Source organism: Mercurialis annua, linkage group LG8, assembly GCF_937616625.2.
Source record: "Mercurialis annua linkage group LG8, ddMerAnnu1.2, whole genome shotgun sequence".
Taxonomy (NCBI): Eukaryota; Viridiplantae; Streptophyta; class Magnoliopsida; order Malpighiales; family Euphorbiaceae; genus Mercurialis; species Mercurialis annua.
Window position 1 is genome coordinate 3,329,144 of NC_065577.1, and position 23,256 is coordinate 3,352,399.

Sequence of the window (23,256 nt, forward strand, 5' to 3'; positions counted from 1 at the left end):
GCAAATAATTCTCTTTATATAATCAGGCAAGTTTCTTTTAAATACTACTGAAAAAATCAATGTAAATGAGACATTGACAATAAAAAATGAAATAAAATAAAATGCAAGTTTTTTGCTGGATTATTAGAAATTAATATCTCAATAAAAAAGGAGAAAATTGAAATTAGTCAACTAATATCATTTTAGTTGGATCATTAAAAATCAATATCTTAATAGTAATACAATAAACAGCAATTAAAATATTAAATTAAAATGATGGCTCTAATGAATCATAAGAGTCAGATTTTTATTTATTCTTTTGTAATTTATTATATTTTCAAATAATATATTAAACTTTTATCTGTTAATACATTTCAGTTTATATTTTAAAACCGATAAATTTTTAAACTTAACATTTGGGAATCAAATCAAGATGATTTTAGGTTTCAAGATAGCGGGAAAATTTCCCACCAATTTTTCAACAGATTAAAAAATTACACGAAAAGTAAAATTCTTGACATGATGACATGTCAATAGTTCATTGGTTTAGTGTACGTTTGTTGCAGTAGACCGACTTTATCCGACAATTGCTTCTACAATTCTTACTCGTAATTTACAAGATCAAGGGGTAATTCCGTAATCTCCAATTCAATTCAATAACAATCAGCTTCATTCAGACGTGTAATGACGGAAATACCCTTGTGCTGTGACACAATTAACCACACGCGCGCTTTCACAGTCACCAATCACATGCGCGTAGCTTCGCGCTTACGCCGGACCACCCAGTTGGCTTTTTCATTTTATCCACCTCATCAATAAATGTGGACCCTATCCAACCCACGTAAATTAATAGGAAATGATTCTTAAAGTTTTTATCTTCGAGAAAATGTTTCTATTTAGCTTCAATTTTAACAAATTTAGTCCTTATAGTTATCTTTAAAAATTATAGATAGAAAAATTAACAATATCTATGAAAAGGATATCGTTTTAAGTTAAGAAATACACATCTTAAATCGAACGAGTGCCTAGCCTAATGTAAGGCCTCTCGAGCAATGGCAAGATCATTAGTTTTTTGTTCAAGTTAAATTTCGTCTGACTATTTAATATATTCATAATTTTCAGATAGTTTGAACGTAGTTTCTATTTAACTATGATTTTATTACGAAGTTTATGATTTTTCTAAATAATTTAAATTTTTTGACTCTAATTCCGACTAAAACCTACTTAAAATTGCATGTGGTACCGCTCGTCTCCATTATGGTTTCTAACTCAATTTTGCAACCTGTATTTTGGCTGATTTAAATGCTATACAATTTGACTACAAATATCTAACCAGCTAACATCTATTTTTATCAAAAAATAAATAAAAATAAATTTCATACAATGTTTAATCCAAAAAAGTGTCATGCAATTTTATTCTTTTGGTTTTTAACGAAAATCTGCATTTATCTATATGTTAGGGATTACTTTGTCAGTCTTAAATATAAAAAGGATGTAAACTTACATAAAATATAGCTGAGGGCCATCTAGTAATTAAATCAGTGAAGAGCCTTAAATTCACGACAAATTCAATTCAAATTCACAATCTTAGCCCTAAAAATCACTGACTTCCATCCAACAGTCACGAACACATCCACGTGTTTCAAACTCCATAATCCCAACCTTACATGCCAGGTCACACGGTCAGCTAAACGGTCAATAGATCAAGATAAAAAATTAAATTAACGGTCCAGATCCTGACCGTAAATCAACAGGGCAGATCTCATTGCCTTTAAAATACCACCATCGTTCCCCTATCTTCCTCGCTCTTACAAGGGAAACGAATTCCCCCAAAAAAAATCCCCAAACCCTAACCCTAAAAATTCACCCATTTCCAAATTCGTTGTAAATTTCCGATTTGAGTTAGTTTTTTTCGCGGGAGATAATTCGCGGTGGCGCGTGGAGTCAGTAGAGCTGCGCGTGGTCTCCACGCAGAGAGTAATTGATGTTTCTTTGGTTGCCAATTTTGACAAATCTTAGCCGGGAGACGGCCGGAATTTCGAGATTGCCGGCGGAATTTCATGGCGTCAGCTGTTCTAGCTAATCGAAACGAACCCAGTTGGTCCCAGCCACAGCCACGCGGTGTTGGTGCTAAATTCATGGGCAAGGTTCCCTTTTCAAACCCTAACCCTAACTCTAAATTCTCCAAGAAACGGCAATTTCAACCGGCGGCTCCTGCTCTGAACTTTGATATACCTCCGGCAGCTGCGGTGGATGATGCTTCGTCGATAAATCGGAGACCGGGAGCTGTTTCCGGTAGCGAATTTAACTCTGGTGGTTATGTTACGTTCAATATTGGTTCTTGTACGAAAAAGCAACTTTTAGAGCTGAAGAATCAATTAGTAGCGGAGCTAGATCAGATCCGGCAGTTGAAAAACCGGATCAATTCATCTCAGTCTGCACAGATCAGATCCACATCAAATTTCAACAAGAAACAACCGAAAAAGGGTATTCTCGGCAACAAACGGCCGCTTTCTGGAGTGTCGAATTACGGAGGGTTTGTCGCGAAAGATGTGAAAAGATCGAATCTATATAATCACCCTGAGAATGTGCAATTGATGAAGAAATGTGGGCAGATTTTGAGTAAATTGATGAAGCCGAAATTTGGGTATATTTTCAATTCCCCTGTTGATGTTCAGGGGTTAAATCTTCACGATTATTTTGATATAATCAAGCATCCGATGGATTTGGGTACTGTTAAGAAGAAAATGGCTGAGAATGCATATGATTCGCCTGTCGATTTTGCTGCTGATGTTAGATTGACGTTTAGCAATGCTATGAAGTATAACCCTAAAGGACATGATGTTTATACTTATGCTGAGCAGTTGTTATTGAGATTCGAGGAATTGTTTCGACCGATTAGAGATAGATTGGGCGATCTTTATGAAGATCAAGATCAAGATCATGTGTATGATGATCGTGATCATGAAATTGAGATTGAGCATGAGCAGGTTCATGAAGTACAAGCTAGTTCGTGGGATCATCATAACTTGAATCGCAGCGGTCTTGGAAGTGATGGAGGAGGTAGCGGTGGGGAGATTGAAAGGATTAAGCAAGATCCTGAAAATGTGACTCACATGATGGCCAACTCTGAGCAGGCATTTGTAAAACCAATTCCCCCAAGTGCATTGCCTAGTAATCCTCAATCAACATCGCAATTGCCCGTCAGGACTCCATCGCCATTGCGAGCGCCTCCGGTGAAGCATTTGAAGCAGCCAAAGCCTAAAGCTAGAGATCCTAATAAGAGGGAGATGACTCTTGAGGAGAAACATAAGTTGGGACTTGGATTGCAGAGTTTGCCTCAAGAGAAGATGGATCAAGTGGTGCAGATCATAAAGAGAAGGAATGAGCATTTGCGGCAGGACGGGGATGAGATCGAGCTAGATATTGAAGCTGTCGATAAGGAGACACTTTGGGATCTTGATCGGTTTGTGACTAACTATAAGAAAATGGCTAGCAAAATGAAGCGCCAGCAATTAATGGGCATTCCGCTTCCTGGTGCCGCTGTTAATGATGACAATAAGGTAACAAAAAATCTCATGGTTTTGGCTAATATATATTCATAATGTATCTGCTATTGTTTTGAATCTTATCGTGTGATTCTAATTTGGTTATGGCGGGCTTGATAATGCAGGATCTTTCTGGAAACGAAAGAGTTGATATTACAATGGAGGCAAAGAAGCCGAAGAAAGGGGATGTTGGTGATGAGGATGTGGACATTGGTGACGAGATGCCAATGAGCAGTTTCCCACCAGTGGAAATTGAGAAGGACAATGGTCACGCTAGTAGTAGTTCTAGTAGCTCCAGTAGTTCAAGTGATGGATCCTCCTCATCGAGCGGTATAAATAATTTTGAGTCCATTTTACATCATTTTCTAAAAATGAACAATTTTATTGCTACATATGCTATAACAAGATTCCAAATTGCAGATTCTGATTCAGGAAGCTCATCAGGGAGTGATTCTGAGGATGCACAATCGTAGGAGAGACATCAAAGTCGAATTTGTTTTAAACAAGTTTCGCAATTAACTTGAATATGGCAACAGACGCAGAGGTACTGCATTTTGTTGTTGCTTTTGGGGGGAAGAAAAAAAGACCCAATTTCTTGAGATTAGCAAATAGCAGCTTGCAAACATGTTTTGTACAGGGAGAGAGGGTTCTCAATTTGTTGTTGGTTGTTGGAGAAGAAATCCATGGAATTGGTGGTCAAAAGATGAACTCTTGGAAGGAAAAAAAGTAATTGCTTGTGTAAAAAGATGATCAAAATTGTAGTTAGGTTTAGGATATGTGGTGAAAAGTTTAGGATATGGTTTAGGGCTTTTAGAGAAGAGAGAAATTTAGATTTGATGAAATTACTTTGTACACATTACAATGCCTTAATACAAGCTTTTTAGCATCATCATCTTCATCTTGGGTTTTCTCTTTTGGTTGGTATAATTGGCTGTTATGGAAGTGGGGGGGAATATTATGTACCTACTAGCACTCAAGATGTTGAGCATGGCTATTGCACAAGAAAAGGGTCCCAAAAAAGTGAAAGCAAATTCTTCAATCCTTGCCTTGGCAGACAAGATATGCATCTTCATCAATTCTAGTGGATACATTTATGAAGTTAACTGAATTAACAGAATTAATCAAACTGTTCGATTTGCATTATGGAAAATGTGCGATATCTAGTTTGAACGTCGATTGAACAATCCGTATGTGATCCATGGATTTTCCATCGGCCCTCTCCGGACTCTCCAACTGATTCTACCATAGAGGCCAACAGATAAAGCAAACCCCTTGCTAAGTCTGTCATCGATCCCACGAGCTTCTTACTAATTCAATCACGATGTCAAAGTTTGCAAAGACTAGTCAGAGTTTGATGTACTCCCACATAAAATGCGTCCCAAGTGAAATACTTATCAGTATTCATCAAAACTGTTCTCTACCCACTCCTACTCGAAGCAAAGATTATAGGATATTTGTGTACTATTTTGTTTGTTTTGAACATAGAATTTGTATCTACAATGAGGGACCAAGTATTTTTGTAAAGATGGTCACTATCACCAACTAGTCTTTAACCTAGAGAGATACATGGTCATGGTGGATGTGAAAAGAACCTAAAACCATATGGAGTCAATTTTTAAGGTTGACACTAAAAAGATGACTCAAAATGGTTCAAATTGACAAAACAAAATTCAATAAACCAATTTTTGTGTGTGACCTAATGATCATTTGCCAAGAAATGAGTGGGAAGATTGTCATAGCCAGCTGAATCCTGTGACATTACAGGCTCACCAACTGATTCCAACCTTTTTAAAATGCTAATTAGTGGGTCCAAAATGATATAAAATTAGTGGCAAGGTTAAAAAGAGAATTAATAGCAATAATTTGGTGGGCTAATGAAATTTAGTAAATGTGAATTAATGTCAGTTCAGCTATCAAAATCATATGATAATATACTTAGTCTTGGATGCTAGTATTAAAATAATTATTCGGTTGGCAATTAAGATAGTCATGTTCTTTAAGGGAAACTTCTTAATAAATTTAGCTTTTGGTGACTTTTAATGACATTTCCTGCATTTTTAGATACAAAGTGCGGTTGCTTTCAAGATACAAAAAACCAACTTCTTTTCGGATATTTCTTTGCAAACACCACCTTGGAATTGACCTATTTCACCCTCACTATCAGAAATATCATCACATTAGGGGTCCGCAAAAAAATCGGACCAAAAAAATCAAACTCGTACGAATGATTGAAAAATTATGGTTCGGTTTAGTATAGTATAAATAATCAAACTTGGATTTAGTTCTGACATGATCATCAAAATTTTATCAATGGTACTTGAACTTTCTTCTCTCCCAACGCGATATATAAATTTCAGTACATAATTTAAATATACGTAAACTATAATTTTATAACAAAAAAATGTCTAATTCGTTGATAAATTTGTATTTCCATTAAAATTAACCGATGTTACAATCATATGCATATCTACTCAGCAAAATGCGTTTTTTAACCTACAAAACACGCATCACATGAGGTTCCACGTGATTGCCACATTAATCTATTTTAACAAGTACTCTATTGTTGTAAAATTAAAATTCGAGTACTAATCAAGCTAACGTAAAATTTCCCCAAATGACCATAATATCCCCATGTGCCTACGACATCTATCATCCACCACCAATTCAACAACATAATAATATCCACAGAAAGTAGGAGCACTGCATAATTCAATCACAGTGAATTATTAGGAATGGTACTATTGCATTCTTAGGTCTTGCTTCCCCTAAAATGCCAGGAACAAAAAATATAATAGACTTACTGAGACTATTAAAAGGTATATACAGTTTGATAGACTCAGCAAGCAAACTAATATATACATATATACCCTATTTGTTGACTGTTCACATATCTCATCTAATAAAGCAAAAGGAATACTACTAATATGATAATACTAACACTTATTTAAAGCCAACTTCTTATGGATTCTATTGCTAATCTCATCCTAATAAAATATTCCAATAAAAAAAGACATGCTGGAATGTCATGTAGTAGGGTTCAACACCTATTTTTCTCCATAACGAATTCACAAAAATTCAACACGCAGGATTGCAGATCATCTGAATAAGATACGTAGCGTGATTGAGTTAAAATCGCCGATCAATGAAAGCCACGTCAATTCTAAATTGATGTGGTTCGTTAGTTGATGATTTTAACTCAATCACGCAACGTCTTATACTTACAGGGTTTACATTTAGATACTTATTCAAGACATTAATGTCGAACAGCAAGGAAGAGTATGCATATGAGTGGGCAGAGAAAATGATGAACAAGCTGCAAGTTTGATGAAATTTGATGTTCCAAAAACAAAAGGAACATTTATCTGGAAAATTTAACAAACATATGCAAATCAGATCCATGAACTAACATCTTTTGCGCAAGAATTTAACAGGAAAAAAAAATAACTCGAAAACGGATAGATCATAGGTTCAAATAATCAAAGTGATACAAGAATTATGCATTTACCAAAACCTGACAGTATTCTCAAATAATACATAAACTAACTCATAAATAGCAGCTGGCAGATAATCCCAATAAATGTAGCAAGAAGTTGATAAGACAAAAAACACTGATTTTCTAGTTAAAGCATCAATTCTGGACTCTAACTGAACCTAGTATATATAAATATGTTTGAGGCAAAAAGCAGGGAGCTTCAACATTTCAGTGATGTATAATATCAAAGATGTGAAGCAATATCAATTCTTATTGCTGTCACTGGCTTTCTTCAAATTGATAAAAAGCTCACCGAGTTGAGATTCGCAAGCAGCTTGAGCCTCGGGGGTCAACGCTTTCAAAAAAGGCTTGGTGATATCATGCGTCGACACAATTTGAAAGATCTTGACGCAAGTTTTTCGCACCTCAGCTCTCCTCGACTTGTTCTCTGGCATATTTGTAACCAATTCCTTTATCAAATTACTTAGCTTTTGCAGATGGCTTTTCAAGATTTTCTTTGATGCATTGCGGCTGTCGTCATCAGTACTACTAGAACAAACCATCGATTTCAATATTTCCATCACTAAATCAAGAGCATCTACTCGGCGAAATTCTGACTTTGCAATGCTACATTTCTCCAGAAGCAACCCAAATAAATGATGTCCAATCCATGGCCTTCTTCGAAATATTTCTTTCAAAAATTCAGATTTAATTCGAGACCTTTTATTGTCAACATATTCCACCAACACCTCTTTAAAAATATCAAAAACTCTCTGCAGTTGAGGCTGAGGAATATTCTGAGCATCGATGATTTTTAGAATCCAATAGGTTGAATTCTGAGCTAGGGAAACAATCATTTTATGGCGCTTCAAGGAAGCTGACTGCTTCTTCTTTGACAGAGCTGCAGATTTCTTTTTCTTGAATGGTTTCGATGCCAACTTCAAATTCTTTTCCAGTAAAGATTCAAGTGTAGATAATTGCACATTTTCACCTTTAGGGAAGTCCTTCCCTTTAAATACTTTCTTTTGTAGAATTCCCCATATACGCTGTCCAAGCTGCTCACTGATTTCTGTAGTATGCGGATTAACAAGTGCACGAGCCAAATTTGTGTACACTGTCAGAACTTCAGGTTTACCTGCAAAATGAAGGCAGAAAGGAAGAGTTTTAATATGCATCGTGAACAGTGATTACTTTTTCTTTTAAACGCTTGGGCAAGTGAGAGGAGGCACTTTCTGACGGAAAAAACAAACAAAGGCTTAAGTGTTTTCGTAATTGTTAAAACAACATCGCCGACAAAGAAGGTTAGGAGCTTATTGCACCAGAGTCTGATGGCCAAATTTAGATTTATGCTAGAATCAAGAGATTAACATTTCCATAGTACAGCTTATCTCACCAAAAGTAATAACTTGCCTGGATTTTCATGTAGGTAAATCTCCAGCAAAGAAAGAACACGGAGTTTGAACAGAATTAGCTGGGATTGAGCAGTTTCACTCCCAGCCTGATTTCTTTTCTCTCTGAAAATTTGAGCAAGATAAGTATCCATGCGGAACATTGCATCATCATCCATATCATCTCCATCAGAATCATCGGAATCTTCAGGCGGTTCTTTTCCAGCTTCATCAGCTTCAATTACTGCCTCAGAATCATCTGTCTGCTCTTCATTGTCACTTGTTTCACCTGTCTCAGCTTCATCAATGTCTTCATCTTCTTCAACACCAAGAAAATCTTCATCATCATCATCTTCACTATCTGCTCCTTGATGTCTAGCTGGTTTCAAATCTTTCTTGATGACCCGCAACATCTGAAGTAGTCCGTCATTCGTCACATCATTACAGAAGTACTTGAAAACCTGAAAACATATATCATGCAAAGTAAAAATCACAATGCCAATGAAAACCAGAGGAATAAAAATTAATTATACACAAATAATCTCTTAACAATTCTAATACCTCCTTAAGTCCATTATTTAATGATACTGAATTATTTAGCAAGAGAAGTCAGAGAGCAACTGTATTCCAAAAAGAGGTCTGTCCAAGTAACTAATTCAAAAACTTAATAAAAATGAAAAACTTCTAAAGGTATAATGCCTCACATTGAGGGAAAAAATGAAGTTAAGAACTTGACCTAATTAGAGTAACAAGACAGGTACATAATACAACAGAAAATCTGCATTACTAAATAAGTATAGGAAACATCACGGCTAAACAAAATCCAGAAACTAAACTTATCATTACTGCACACACCTGTTCAATGGCAGTCCGCAAAGGAGCTGATGATTGTGGCAACAATGAAAGGAATGTCTCCACAAGTACATCCATTAACTCAGGACCGTCATCACTAGCCAACTCATCTTCTGCTGAAGATTCAAGATTAGAAGTTGGATAACCTTTCTTACAACAGATAATAAGTTCAGATACTGCTTCGTAGAATTCTCCTGGTTGAAGGAGCACTTGGAGTAGCAGTTGGATTAGTAAGTATCTCAGTGAATGCAATCGATTTGCATCTGCACTCATCCCACCACTCCTTTCCTGGATGAAGTAAAACATGTTAAGCAATTGGACGATCCTTCACTAGATACAAACAATATATCATGTCAAAGATACGAAGGCTTAAGTACAGACATAAAATGCGAACAGTACAACTATTATTACAAAACCATAAACGTGCAAGTTAAAAAGAGTCATTGGTAAATGAGCCACCGAAATCGACAGCAAAACAAATCCCAAAACACTGGTTTAAAAATGTATTATATATACAATCAATGCAAAAGATGCTCCAATTTGTCAAAATTTCAATTTTAGCCAAGGCACATGTACAGTTAGCTAAAATTTTGTGGTATAATAGACAATGCCATACACAAAAATTTGCATATTCAAAAACTCAGAAAACTCAGACTAAATACATTGTCAAGATATGAACAGCTAGATTTAAAATATTCAGTTTTACCTCTCTTGAAAGCCTGGATTCCATTTCTTGTAATTTTTCAAAAGCTTTTTCATCCTCATCACTTAAAGTTCGAAATAAAGAGACCGAAGGAATGTTGCGTAATGTACTGAGGAAGCGCATGAAGTAAGTGCCTACATCACTGGGCTCAAGACTAGTTGCCAAATACCGTGACCCCTCTATCTTCTGAGCACTTGCCAGCAAATGTTGGATCTGCTCTATACACATTCTGCAAATGGCACTTGATGTTGCTATTCTTGGCCACCTAAATTTCTCCTGTAACTCGAAAGATGTGATTTCGGAACCAAGGGAAGCAGAGAATAGACCTTGCACAGCTAAGAACTTCAAAATTTCCTTTTGCACCCGGAACTTTTCTTCTGGATCCAGCTTCAAATATTTCAAAATACTAGGGAGGGACTCCACAACCCAACTTTTAAAGGAATCTGAATTCCCCACTGCACCAGCTGAATCCCTATCTTCTATTGATCCTATCTCTGAGTTATCATCAGTTGTCTGGCTCTGATCTGAAGGTTCCTCGGAAGTGTGACCTTCATCTACAAACATGTTCGATAAATTTTGTATAAACAACATACAACCTGCTTCTGTTTTGAACTCTGCCATCAAAGCTTTAACTGTCTTTGTCCTTGTGATGTTATCAAATTTTCCATTACTATGCTTTTGAAAAGCAACTATGACAGCAACCCTTCTTACATCATCACTTCCGACCCAATTTGACAATTCTTTGAGAAAATTTTCTGCAATTTTATACAGCCAAGACTCTTTAGTTGAGAGTATATCCATCAGGGACTGAACCAGTTTATGAGACAGAACAATGGGAACGAAAGATGCAGGTAGCCTTGGGAGGAGTAGAAGCAGAATATCAAATGCCAGGTGCTTGCGATCATGAGATGACGGAAGAAGTGTTCCCTCAATAATTACCTCACAAAAGTTCTGAATACTTCTATCTGTTTCTTCCGCAGAAGAGCTAGATTTGCGACTTTTTTTATGCTTCTTAAGAGAATTGGAAGCCGACACCATATCCTCAGCTTGCACAACAGCATCAGGTAAAAGCAAGTTTACCAGAAATGGCCACACACTGTGAACCCGAGGTTGGCAGAATGTTGATTCCTGCAATGCTCCACACAAACAGAAGCATCTTTAGCAGGGCTTCTACTTTGTTTTACCATGATATAAAAAAATGCAGTAATAGATTCAATAATCACCTTCAAACAATGGGCAATTGAGGCCAAATTGTCAGAGGCAAAGAATCTGCTAGGGCTAAATGGTTGTGGCAAAAGATCTCCAAACATCGGGCTATCATCAGATATTTTTTCCTGAAGTTTCAATGCTAAAAGCAAAGCATCAGGATTTCCAATATTCATGGCTTCTTCAAACCACTTAGAAAGAGTGGAATTCTGAAGAATATGTTCCTTCACGGCCTCAGTTGGCAGCTGCAATCACAGACCAGAGAGAATCTAGACTATGAGAAGTAACTAACATGATATAGTTTTGTCATATCATATGAGATACGTTGAGAAAAGGAAAAGGTTTGTAGAACCAAAAAAAACTCCAAACAAATATTAAGAAGTTCCACAATCACACATGATAAGGAAAGACGATAAATTTTATGACAGCTACTATACTACAAGAGTGTTATGATTATATCACGCCCTAACAGGGAAAAACTATAAAGGTTTGTGTTTCATTGTAAGAGTGCTATATCCAATTTCTGTTTAAAGGGTGAGTTATACAGCAATAATCCTGAGACCACTGTTGAGCAAATTAAGTTATCGAGAAACTAAGCAGCAGTTTAAACCGCATAACATCAAACAAGAGATTTATCCATTAGCAAAGAAAAACAAATAAACTTCTATAACTGCTAGAAACATTTAGTCATAGAAATAAACTATTCAGCAGTGTTTCACTTATTGTCACATTTCCTGAGCTCAGATAATCAATATCGTCACATAATTTCAACAGGTTTTACTATTGTGAACTATTTAGCAGAAACAAAATGGCAAGAATACACCTAAGAACTCATAAGCCTAATATAATGCTTAAATCACCCTTCAAGAGAACCAAATAACCATCAAAAGGGTCATTGTCACAGAAGGTAAACCGCACTGCAACAATTGACAACTTTGAAAAAGTAAGCAAAAAGAGATGACACAACATGCATATATTAAAATAAAATAAGTAAATAACTAATAGAAAGCTAATTTGTTTCTATTGAACAACAGCTAGTGTGTAATGATTGGACGCATAACACATATAAACAAGAAATCAATGACCAGAGTGGTGCAAACTTATTGAATTACTTTTATTTAATCATCACGATAAGTTACCTTTTCAACCAAATATAAAATAATGGCAACAGCAGGCTCCTGCAAGTACCGCTTCTTTAATGCGAGAGAAAGAAGAGCACTAGTGAATTCCTTAAGGATTGGAGTATCTTTATCAGACATCCACTCTTGAGTGATTCTTCCTGATCGGACAAGAGCACCACAAGCAAATAAGCGACCCAAAAGACAATCCTTTATTTCCTGCAATGGCACAGTAAAGTCACTAAAGGGACTTCCTTGTAGAGTAAATAGCAACCACCACATACAAACATGTCATTGCTCACCTGACCCTTCATTGAAGAAGAAACTTCCAACAAATCAACTATTAGTCTCAACAGCGAGTCCAATTTGATGCTTGAAATTGTACCAACTAACACAGTCAATCCTAATGCAAAACCTTGTCTAGCACACTGGAAAAGCAAGGATAAAGCACACATTACAAAAAAGTTTGCCAACAACCATATATTATATATAACCCATGTAAGTTCATTGTAACCAAAGATATATAGCATAACAAATATCCAACCCTCCAAAAGCCAGATCTATTACTGCAGCTTCTCTACTCTTTGCTAACAAAACTAAATTTCTTCAATCCTATTCTTAAGATGAGCGAATATAAGAGTTCTTCTTTAATCTGAGATCAGTGCTACTTCTTTAATTTGTTTTTAGAACAGCCACCCAAAAAGTTTTCATTTTTTCCATTACTCAACCTATAAAACAAAAGCCTGACTCCATATGACAAAAGAAAACACACAAATTCCATGAAACTCAAACAACACATACCTCCCGTGAAGAAGAAGCGCCGCGAATAAGCCTACGCACAGCATACCTCAAAGAAGGCGCACAATTATTCAACCCATCATCTTTCTCAGCTTCTAATTTCAACCCACCTTCAATCAACTCCTTATTATCAACCATCTCATATGCCTTCTGAACCTCCCTTAACTCACTCACCAACCTCTCCACCGCAGCTTCTCTAACCGATACATCCGCAGACGCCAAGTCCTTAAAAACCCCAATATGAAACTCAGGCAACCCACTACTAGACGAACCCGCATTCTCCACACTAATTTCGTTCACTTTCATATCGACGTCCACCACCACTGGCTTCGGTTTCGAGTCTAAAGCAACCCGGTGCTTCTTTTTATCCAATGCTTTTCGTTCTTTTTTCCTTTCCATTGGTTTTACTGAACTAGCAGTAGCAGGAACATCCAAATTTTCCGTTCCGACGTCCTTTTCTTTGGCCTTTTTCAATTTCTTTTTAGTCGGATTCAAATCGCCTACTACTGCATTATTATTCTCAGTTCTTGGCACCAAAGTATCAACTTCCTCTATAGAACTTGAATTTCTTTTCTTGCTTCCCATTTTTAACCTAAATTACAAAAAAAAAAACCTTAGTAACTTTAACATACAAAGAATCAAAGTTCATAAATTCGAAACTAATTAACTATAGAAACTATTCGTAAAAAAATTAACTATAGAAACATTTCAACTGATTAATAAAAAAATTAAATTAAAAACTGAAGTACCTGATGAATTACAGTGTCTTTTTTCTGTTTGATAAGTTAGAGATTTTTGGTATTGGAAAAACCTAAGAATTTGATAAACCCTAATTTGCAGGTGATGATAGTTGAAGAAGAAGCATAAAAAACCTGGACTATAAACGGATCAAAAGCCCATCATAAATTAACCCAACTCTCCGGCCCATTCTTAATTTATGTGATAATATATTATTTTTAATAACTCAGCAAATAGAAACTCAAATCTAAATATAAATCATCTTCAGACTTTTTAACTTATTAAATAAATTCAAATTTTTGAGCAGAAAATAGTAGCTTATTTGATATTTAAAATTTATTAATATTAAACCCATAAATTGTTTACTTATAATATTTTTCATTGATATGTATAATATTTTTATTAGTACTTATAATTTAGTGTTATGTAATTAATTGATGTAATTTAGTAATTTATGAGATAACATCATAGGCAAATTAGTAATATGTGAGCATGTATGTTAGACGGTATTTTACTAAGGTCGTTACTCGTTAGATCAAATTTCCACACGAATATAACATTTTCCTTCCATAAATGATAAAGAAAAGCTAATTTAGTAATGTAGTTCAATAATTTATGTTCATCAAATGAAAAAAATGTTAAAATTAAGATCAATGTTAAGATGTGTGAATAAATTTGAAAAAAAGTATGCAATACATGATAAAATTGAAATCAAAATTGAATATGGTAAAATGGAATTAACTGTTAAAATTCAGAATTTTTTCAGTAATCAAGTTATGTTAAATTTTTTGAAACCAAAGGATCATTAGTAACCAATATTTTCTTTCTCTTTTAGTTTATCGGATCTCAAATAATTGCACAAAAGGTATATTTGCAATTCTTGGGGTATATGTTTTCATGGAAGAAGGCTTAAAAATAATGTTGTATGATACTACATTGGATCATTACTTCTATTTCAATGATTCTACTGATTTACCATAGGGGTAAAATAATTTTTATTGTAAAATTAAATTAAATTATGATAATTAAACTACATTTTTTTTATATTTGGCAACCAGAGAGCTCTTCACCCTCCAATCATGCTTGCATGACCAAGCTCGCACAATAAGGGAAGTGTAAGAATTTCGTTACCAAAAGGAATGATTTCAAATGTTTGCTGAGGAGACAAAACAATCAGGTTAAAAAAATTTGGTTATTGATGATATAACTAAAATAGGGCTCACCCTTCATCTGCAGTTTCAAATGAACAAAAAAGGACTGCCTAATACATTCAACCTCCACTGTTTAGATACAAAACCGCTAGAAACCATATACCCTAAAAGACGATCAAATTTAGAAGATCCAGCTTAAACGTGCTTCAAGTCGGAGTTGTCGACTTCGCATGCTCACTTCTTCACTTCCTCGTACTCTGCCTCGGGAGCAGCCTGGTCGCCACCGCCTTGAGAGCCTCCAGATGCATCACCGCCACCACTGCTCTTGGCCATATGCTCGCCGATCTTTGATACTGCCTTGTTTGCAACATCGAGTTTGGATTTGATCTCTTCGGCATTATCTCCGGCCATTGCATTCCTCAAGTCTTTAACAGCATCCTCAATCTCCTTGGCGACTTCGGCAGGGATCTTCTCTCTGTACTCATTCAAACTTTTCTCAATGCTGTAAATTGTGGTGTCTGCGCTGTTCCTAATGTCGATTAAAGCTTTTCTTTCCTGGTCTTTTTGAGAAAATAGCTCTGCCTCCTTAACCATCTTCTCAATTTCATCTTCCGAGAGACCACCAGATGATCGGATGGTGATCTGCTGTTCTTTTCCGGTGGATTTATCCTTCGCGGATACAGTGACTATACCATTGGCATCAATGTCGAAAGTGACCTCAATCTGAGGCATGCCTCTCGGTGCTGGTGGAACACCAACAAGTTCAAACTCGCCCAAAAGCTTGTTGTCGGATGACATTTCACGCTCACCTTGGAGCACCTTAATACCAACCTGGGTTTGGTTATCAGCTGCTGTAGAAAACACCTGAGGTCGAGAAGCAACAGTCAGACATAAATTATAATATCACAACTCGAGAAAAGACAGACTGCAATAGATGTGTTTGCCAGCAATACACCTCAATTATCTAAAAGCCAACTCCTAGCCCAAGAGAACATTAACATATCCCCATCATTTACAAGGTAACTCCTATCTCAAGAAGACACAGCAGTTGACTCTTCATTTACTCGGTTAATAAATAATTGCTATCATGTGTCTGCTGAACTAAAGCATAGCCATCTATCTTTAGAGGTAAAACAAAGGTGAACAATAACACAACCTATTAAAATTGGCTCAAGTTAAATCCCATATTTTAATTATGAGAAAGAATATTATAAAGTCTAACCTGACTCTTCTTAGTAGGAATTGTTGTGTTTCTATTGATCAACCTTGTGAATATACCACCAAGGGTCTCAATACCAAGTGAGAGAGGAGTGACATCCAAAAGAAGCAATTCCTTCACATCTCCGCGAAGAATTCCACCCTGAATTGCAGCTCCCATTGCAACAGCCTCATCAGGGTTGACTCCTTTGCTTGGACTCTTTTTAAAGATCTCTGAAACTATCTCTTGAACCTTGGGAACACGGGTCATACCTCCGACAAGCAAAACCTCATCAACATCCTTAGTGGAAATGCCAGCATCCTTCAAACAGTTCTTGCACGGGTCTCTGGTCCTCTCAATCAAATGATTCACCAAACTTTCAAATTTAGATCTGGTCAGCGTAATGTTTAGATGCTTTGCGCCAGATGCATCAGCTGTGATGAATGGCAAATTGATCTCAGTTTGGGCAGTCGAAGACAGCTCTATCTTGGCTTTCTCTGCAGCTTCACGAAGCCTTTGCAGAGCTAGCCTGTCCTTAGTGAGATCAATGCCCTCGGTTGACTTGAACTCACTAACTAGATACTCCAACAAAGTATTATCAAAATCCTCTCCTCCCAAAAATGTGTCGCCATTTGTTGCTTTCACCTGAAAGGACCACATTCAATTATTAATTTTCATGCTAAGAAAATACAAAAAATGCCGCAAATTCACAAAGTAAAAGAATACATACCTCAAATACACCGTTAGAGATTTCCAAAATAGAAACATCAAATGTCCCACCTCCAAGATCAAAAACTGCAATCAAACCCTCCTTGTTGTTCATTCCATAGGATAGCGCAGCAGCAGTGGGCTCATTGATAATTCTCTGCACATCAAGTCCAGAAATTCTGCCAGCATCCTTCGTGGCTTGTCGTTGGGCATCATTGAAATAAGCTGGCACAGTGACAACAGCTTTTGTGATCGTCTTTCCAAGGTAAGCCTCAGCAGTTTCTTTCATCTTGGTCAAGATGAAAGCACCGACCTGACTAGGAGAATACTGCTGTCCATTGGACTCAACCCACGCATCTCCATTTGAAGCCCTAACTATCTTATATGGAACCATTTTCATCTCTTTTTGGGTCTGAGGATCATCAAACTTTCTACCAATTAGACGCTTAGTTCCAAAAACTGTATTGGTAGGATTGGTTACTGCTTGACGTTTTGCCGGAGTACCAACTAGAAGCTCCCCCTTCTGGTTGAAGGCAACCACCGAAGGTGTCGTCCTAGATCCTTCAGAGTTTTCAATGACTTTTGGAGTCTGCACATCATTTCAGAAATAATATAAATAAATGATCCAAGTAAAGAACATACAATTTTAAAGGCAAACATACTACAGGCATCCCACAGTAAAATCTTCAACTATATACCTTTCCCTCCATGACAGCAACACACGAATTGGTAGTACCCAAGTCGATACCAATAACGTCATTACCAGCAGGTTTTGCACTGTTCAAAACAAGTAAATATTAAGATTCTCAGCAGAAACAACTCACAGATTTTTGGGTACATATAAATAAGCAAATCACAAACACCGAACATGAGAAACATTAACAAACCACAAACACAACTAATTACCTGAAAGCTCTTGCCCAATTATGACCTAGATTAGAAGGACTCCATGATGGTTTCACATTGCCAGTCAACTGAAAACAAAAACAAATGTAATCAGCTCTAATTAGCACAAATTATTTCACGAAAAAGTCTTTAAACTGTGACTTTCAATTCTAATAACAACTGAATCAAACCAAAAAATTAGAAATACATCAGCACAAAATAATTCACAGATCCTTAAATATTTTCCACGATCCAACCCAAATAAAAATTCCCTAAAAAAACCAATTCATAGCATTAAACCCTATCTCCAAGAAAAGTAACCAAAATCAATCAAAAAAAGATCATAAAAATGAAAATCAGTACTAAATCTAGCTTAACCAAGATTAAAATAACCTCTAAAACAACAAGGAATAATAAATTCACCGCTATAACGAAATATTCAAGGAACGTACACATTTATAGGCAGAGATAGGGGCGGCGGCGACATCACGGCGTCGCAAATTGCGGAGAAGAGCGACGGCGGCCATGATCGGCGGATCTTTTGATTAGTTATGAAGAGAAATGAATTTGATCGAAGAAGAAAGAAAGTGAGAAATGAATTGGGTTTTTATTGTGTAAGAAAGGGTTTTGGATTTGTGTTTAAGGGTTTAAGTTAGGGTTTTTGTGAGGCGCAAAAATGACCACTCTAGCTAAACGTAGAATCTTCTAGATCCTCTAATGGTTGGGTTCTAAATATTTAGTTCAATAATTATTACTTTTGTTATTTTTTAGATTATTATTTTTATATATTTTCCTGATATTTTAATTTTATTTTTTCTGATATTTAATTATTATAAAATTAAAAATTTAATTCAAATAAAAAAAATACTCTATCCGGAATATTTTAAATTATAGATTAATTTTCTATTTTAGATATTGATATCTAATACTACTAATTTAATTATAATGTTAGTGAAAAAAATTAAAGTATTTGATAATTTTTAAATTAAAAATAATTTTATATACATTTTATGAGTATAGTGAATACTATTTAATAAAAAGTCTATTCGGATAGTGAATAAATAAATTATTATAATACAAATAGTTAGTATAATTTTAATTAATTTTTTTTATAATATATATAAGTCAAGTCAATTAATTATGAAAGGAAAATACTTTTCTAAAATGTAAAAGATTTCAAAATATTTATTTCAAATATTTATTCGAAATATTTACTAATGAGTTATATCCCAAAACACCTACAGAATCAGAAGCGCCTTTTGTTTTGAAGAGAAAAAGACGGAACAACAAACTATTGGGTTGAGAGTTCGATTCTTCCTACAAACGCTTCTTCTCTCCAATTATTGAAAAAAATGAAAATTTTTGATCCCTAATTTGCATATAATTTCAAGCTGGACTGTGTCAAAGGTTTATAGCTTAAGGGTGAAACCTGTTATTTAGCCAATTTCCTTAATTCCAAAGTGCCATGAGCTCTGAAAAGAGTTGTCGTTTCAATAGAATTAGCTGTGGAAACGGCAATTTATGCGGGATTCAGTTTGCAGAGTAGATGTGTTGCCACGTCGACAGAAATGTATTTGTGTAGCTGTCCACCGCCATTTTCAAGAGGTTAGTGTCTTGTTTATTTTCCCTTTGCTTGGAGAATAAGCAATAGCTTTACGTTGAGGCAGTGTTTTTAAACGATTTATAAATTCGATAAAATTTAAATAAAAATAATATATTTATCCAATATACATTTCGATTAAAATTTTATATTTAAACTTTTTATATATATATAATTAGAAGTAGTAAATTGATTGAAATGATGGCACTCTAATTATAAACTAAAAATTCTTTCACTCTTTTATGATTTAACTAATTTTATTTTAAATAGAGAGGGACATAATCGTTGATTAAATAAAAATATAAAATTATTTTATTTTATTGATTCGGATGATAAACACCATAAATGAACATAAGAACTAAATTGTTAATAGAAATAAAAATGATAGACTATATTATTTAATTTTTAAACAGAAGAGATGAAGGTATGAATTATGATATATATGGGGCACTTATAGTAATTTGCTCTTATTTTTATGGTTTTTACGGGAACCGAGATCGGTTGGATTCTGTCCGAACTATCCGGACCCGGCCCGCAATTGGGTCTACTACGAATGCTATCCCATGGGCCGATAATGATCAGCCCAAACAGAACCCAACCAGCTCCTACAATAAACCGGTAAACCACCAGCAACTCCAACAAAACAAAAACACAAAGAGGCGGATTAAACAAAGTCATTACCAACTGAAATAACAGCCATTCCACAACTGCATTTTCATTGCATTCTTCTTCAAATTCAATCCAATTCAACCCAAAACACAACCCAAATCAGAAAAATGGAGCAAACCCTCCTGAACAACTCACCAATCTCCACACCCATTAAATTTTTCCACCGCAAACCCACAAAAAATCGATCAAAATCAAATCTTTGCACCACTGCAATTCAATCCCAAACCAGTAAACCAATGGGGCCCTTCACAGGAAGAGACCCAAATGTGAAAAAACCGGTATGGTTAAGACAAAAAGCCCCACAAGGGGAGAAATTTGAGGAAGTGAAGCAATCACTGTCCAATTTGAAACTGAACACTGTCTGTGAAGAAGCTCAATGTCCTAACATTGGAGAGTGTTGGAGTGGTGGTGGTGATGGGATTTCTACTGCTACTATTATGCTACTGGGGGATACTTGTACACGTGGCTGTAGATTTTGTGCTGTTAAAACTAGTCGAAATCCGGCTCCTCCTGATCCCTTGGAGCCTCAGAATACTGCTTTGGCTATTGCTAGTTGGGGGTAAGGGTAAATTTGAATTCTTGGTTTGGTTTGGTTTATGTGTGCTTAATTGTATGTGTTTGTTCGTTGATTAGTTGGTTCAAAGTTTTAGTCTTTGCTTGATCTTGTGATTTGGAATCTTAGTTTTAGTCATGTTATGGATGAATGTTTGTGGAAATGTCGAATTCGGACAATGTATGAGGTTATCAATGAGCTTTGGCTTAATGATTATAGAGTAGTAAATGTAAAAGGAAACTACAGTTATGCAGACTGGTTTTTTTCTAATTATTTCCATAGTTACGTGTGAAATTGAAGTAATTGTTTGGAATTTATCGAGTATTATATTTTAGTTGAGTTGTGGGCATCTTTGTTTCAGGTTTTTGTCTATTGCATGTTTTGGTTTCCATGCGCGTGGATTGACTCTAAAAACTTTTTCAGTGTGGACTATATTGTTCTGACGAGTGTGGATCGGGATGATCTGCCTGATGGTGGAAGTGGGCATTTTGCTGAGACTGTTCAAGTTATGAAGGTGTATTTTTCATCAGGGATATTTTTTGAGTTACTTTCTTGTTTTCATGTTATTACAAGTTCTGTTGTGCAACAGATTGGAATACTGATGATGAATTTGACTCATGTTGTGCAGAAGCTCAAACCGGAGATTATGGTTGAGTGTTTGACCTCTGATTTTCGTGGCGATTTAAAGGCTGTAGAAACTTTGGTGCATTCTGGATTAGATGTCTTTGCCCATAACATTGAGACTGTCAAAAGGCTTCAAAGAATTGTTAGAGACCCTCGAGCTGGGTGAGTAGCATTGATGATTTGTGCGCCCATCGGTTACGTCAATTTCTTGTTATGTGCAAATTGTAAAGATATCTTTATCAGAAACAAAAAAAAAGTGCATAAACCAAGTGTTGATGTTGGTTTATTTACAGGCTACGCAATCAATTCGTTTTGGATAAAATTGATTGAAAGTGCTAATTCTAAGCTGTAGTCTGATGTTGCAGGTATGAACAGAGTTTATCAGTTTTAAAACATGCGAAGGACAACAATGAGGGAATGATAACTAAATCTTCTATTATGTTGGGTCTCGGAGAAACTGATGACGAGTTGAAGGAAACTATGGCCGACTTAAGGGCAATAAATGTTGATATTCTGACACTTGGACAATATTTACAGGTACCAACTACCAATAATATGCCATCTTTTTCTTATGATATCTCGCTTAAGCACTTCATGTATAATGCTATGAGGCCTCAGTTAATCATTTAGCTTAGAGGATGCCAAGAATTTGGTCTCTTGTGTTTTATAATGGATCCTAGTCGTCTTTTAGTTTTCAAATTGTCCATTGTCTGGTTCTGTTGTTGCCAATTAATAGTACAAATCTCTCATCATATGTCCTTCACTAAGCTTTTCTTTTTATTTCATGTTTCTTTGATTAAATTGACACTCTGACCATTATTAATCCAAGAGTTGCTATGTAATGCAGCCAACTCCATTACACTTGACTGTTAAAGAGTATGTTACACCTGAGAAATTTGCTTTCTGGAAGGAATATGGAGAGTCTATTGGATTCCGATATGTAGCCAGCGGGCCTTTGGTAATCTCTTTATAACTGTATCTCAGGGCTGCTTTTTGTTAAGAGGGCTCTATTTTTATTTGAATGAATATGAAGTAAGCCATGCATATTGTTTAGTGAAATAATCTATAAACAAATCAATACCATCTTGAAATTAACATATACTCTTTTTTACATTGTTACGGTTTTCGTAACTGAGTGTGTTCGACTCTGTTGTTATTTAATTAAGAAAACATGAAAGACCATTATCAAATAATCCATTATTGAGCTCATTTGATTTATTGAGCTCATTTAATTTATTGAGCTTTAGAAGATGAATTATTGCGTGTGAATTTTCAGGTTCGATCCTCCTATAGGGCCGGAGAGCTTTTTGTTAAGACAATGGTGAGAGAAAAGGCAAAAGACATTGTTGCCAAATCCTAGTGGCACCATGTCACCCAAGTTTGAGTCCATAACCAGTGACAGTCGCCCTATGAAGACTTGCTTTCACTGCGGCTCCGGTGGGTTCATGTAACCAAACCACTCTCTTTTTATGGTTGGTTTTATTTCAGTCCACTTCGTCCTAGACTGATGCCAAACTCAGTTGGCTGCCTGCATGGGGTTTCAAGTACAGCATGTTCCAGTCTGATGAGCATTATTGATACTGTTGTCATAGAAATTTAAGTGTATCGTTTATTTTGAAAGAAGTTAGGGTTAGATACACGTAGGTAACTTGCAGAAACAATTTGCTTCCAGCAAGTCTCTCTCTCATTGCCTGAGATGGTTGTTTTATGCCGGAATTGCGTATTGAATTCATTTTATAGCAAACCTATTTTTTTTTTCAGAAGATAGATTATATTAAAATAAACATTAAATTGCAATGTATTGACTGGTTCGCCATCCTGTTTGTGCACACAAATCACGAACTTTTAGGGATTTTGGTGTGCAATATTACTCGGTTAAAAGAGATTTACTGAACCAAGATGAATCAAAATTGTAAAATGAATCGAGTTTTGATAATTCGGTCTGTAATTTAAAAAGATCGGCGAATAATTGAATTTGCCAGAATGCCAATTAGTTTGTCATTGAACTCTTTATTTGGTAATATGTGAATGTAAATGATTGAAATTGTACTTTCACTTTGAAATAG

At 35.6% G+C, this 23,256-nt stretch overlaps 4 protein-coding genes across 5 annotated transcripts; 2 read left to right on the top strand and 2 right to left on the bottom strand.

Annotated features, from left to right (window-relative positions):
• The first annotated feature begins 1,777 nt into the window (after positions 1-1,777).
• Positions 1,778-5,051, top strand: LOC126660056 (transcription factor GTE7-like). 2 transcript variants are annotated; one of them, XR_007635203.2, is made up of 4 exons: positions 1,778-3,542; positions 3,653-3,857; positions 3,948-4,071; positions 4,165-5,051. XR_007635203.2 is itself a non-coding variant. In XM_050353381.2 (3 exons), exons 1-3 carry the CDS (start codon positions 2,040-2,042, stop codon positions 3,998-4,000), a joined length of 1,761 nt encoding a protein of 586 aa, XP_050209338.1. In that variant the 5' UTR covers positions 1,778-2,039; the 3' UTR covers positions 4,001-5,051. The 2 variants fall into 2 exon arrangements, 1 of the variants encoding a protein (XP_050209338.1); XM_050353381.2 differs by having other exon boundaries at positions 3,948-5,051.
• Positions 5,052-6,968: 1,917 nt separating this feature from the next.
• LOC126660371 (uncharacterized) lies at positions 6,969-13,922 on the bottom strand. The gene is made up of 9 exons (XM_050353839.2): positions 13,814-13,922; positions 13,068-13,656; positions 12,569-12,694; positions 12,288-12,485; positions 11,166-11,393; positions 9,946-11,070; positions 9,243-9,527; positions 8,410-8,848; positions 6,969-8,134 (listed from the first exon to the last, which is right to left on the bottom strand). The coding sequence occupies exons 2-9, from the start codon at positions 13,647-13,649 to the stop codon at positions 7,263-7,265; spliced, it is 3,855 nt and encodes a 1,284-aa protein (XP_050209796.1). The 5' UTR covers positions 13,650-13,656; positions 13,814-13,922; the 3' UTR covers positions 6,969-7,262.
• A 1,058-nt stretch (positions 13,923-14,980) lies between these two features.
• Positions 14,981-18,442, bottom strand: LOC126660318 (heat shock 70 kDa protein, mitochondrial). The gene is made up of 6 exons (XM_050353743.2): positions 18,197-18,442; positions 17,766-17,833; positions 17,558-17,636; positions 16,882-17,448; positions 16,176-16,796; positions 14,981-15,817 (listed from the first exon to the last, which is right to left on the bottom strand). The coding sequence occupies exons 1-6, from the start codon at positions 18,269-18,271 to the stop codon at positions 15,188-15,190; spliced, it is 2,040 nt and encodes a 679-aa protein (XP_050209700.1). The 5' UTR covers positions 18,272-18,442; the 3' UTR covers positions 14,981-15,187.
• Positions 18,443-19,970: 1,528 nt separating this feature from the next.
• On the top strand, positions 19,971-22,934 carry LOC126662330 (lipoyl synthase, chloroplastic). Its single transcript, XM_050356277.2, has 6 exons — positions 19,971-20,572; positions 20,990-21,080; positions 21,195-21,352; positions 21,556-21,727; positions 22,038-22,148; positions 22,467-22,934. Exons 1-6 carry the CDS (start codon positions 20,121-20,123, stop codon positions 22,548-22,550), a joined length of 1,068 nt encoding a protein of 355 aa, XP_050212234.1. The 5' UTR covers positions 19,971-20,120; the 3' UTR covers positions 22,551-22,934.
• Positions 22,935-23,256: the final 322 nt, after the last annotated feature.

Bases quoted from the DNA above. Each gene is read 5' to 3' on its own strand.
- LOC126662330 (XM_050356277.2), top strand. From the start codon at position 20,121: ATGGAGCAAACCCTCCTGAACAACTCACCAATCTCCACACCCATTAAA. The intron at 21,353-21,555 runs GTGAGTAGCATT...CTGATGTTGCAG, and splicing joins GTTAGAGACCCTCGAGCTGG to GTATGAACAGAGTTTATCAG. The intron at 22,149-22,466 runs GTAATCTCTTTA...GTGAATTTTCAG, and splicing joins ATGTAGCCAGCGGGCCTTTG to GTTCGATCCTCCTATAGGGC.
- LOC126660056 (XM_050353381.2), top strand. From the start codon at position 2,040: ATGGCGTCAGCTGTTCTAGCTAATCGAAACGAACCCAGTTGGTCCCAG. The intron at 3,543-3,652 runs GTAACAAAAAAT...TTGATAATGCAG, and splicing joins CTGTTAATGATGACAATAAG to GATCTTTCTGGAAACGAAAG. The intron at 3,858-3,947 runs GTATAAATAATT...TCCAAATTGCAG, and splicing joins TGGATCCTCCTCATCGAGCG to ATTCTGATTCAGGAAGCTCA.
- LOC126660318 (XM_050353743.2), bottom strand. From the start codon at position 18,271: ATGGCCGCCGTCGCTCTTCTCCGCAATTTGCGACGCCGTGATGTCGCC. The intron at 17,637-17,765 runs GTAATTAGTTGT...TGTTTTGAACAG, and splicing joins AATTGGGCAAGAGCTTTCAG to TGCAAAACCTGCTGGTAATG. The intron at 17,449-17,557 runs GTATATAGTTGA...AATGATGTGCAG, and splicing joins TTGCTGTCATGGAGGGAAAG to ACTCCAAAAGTCATTGAAAA.
- LOC126660371 (XM_050353839.2), bottom strand. From the start codon at position 13,649: ATGGGAAGCAAGAAAAGAAATTCAAGTTCTATAGAGGAAGTTGATACT. The intron at 11,394-12,287 runs GTAACTTATCGT...CTGTGATTGCAG, and splicing joins TTTTATATTTGGTTGAAAAG to CTGCCAACTGAGGCCGTGAA. The intron at 11,071-11,165 runs GTGATTATTGAA...GGAGCATTGCAG, and splicing joins CAATTGCCCATTGTTTGAAG to GAATCAACATTCTGCCAACC.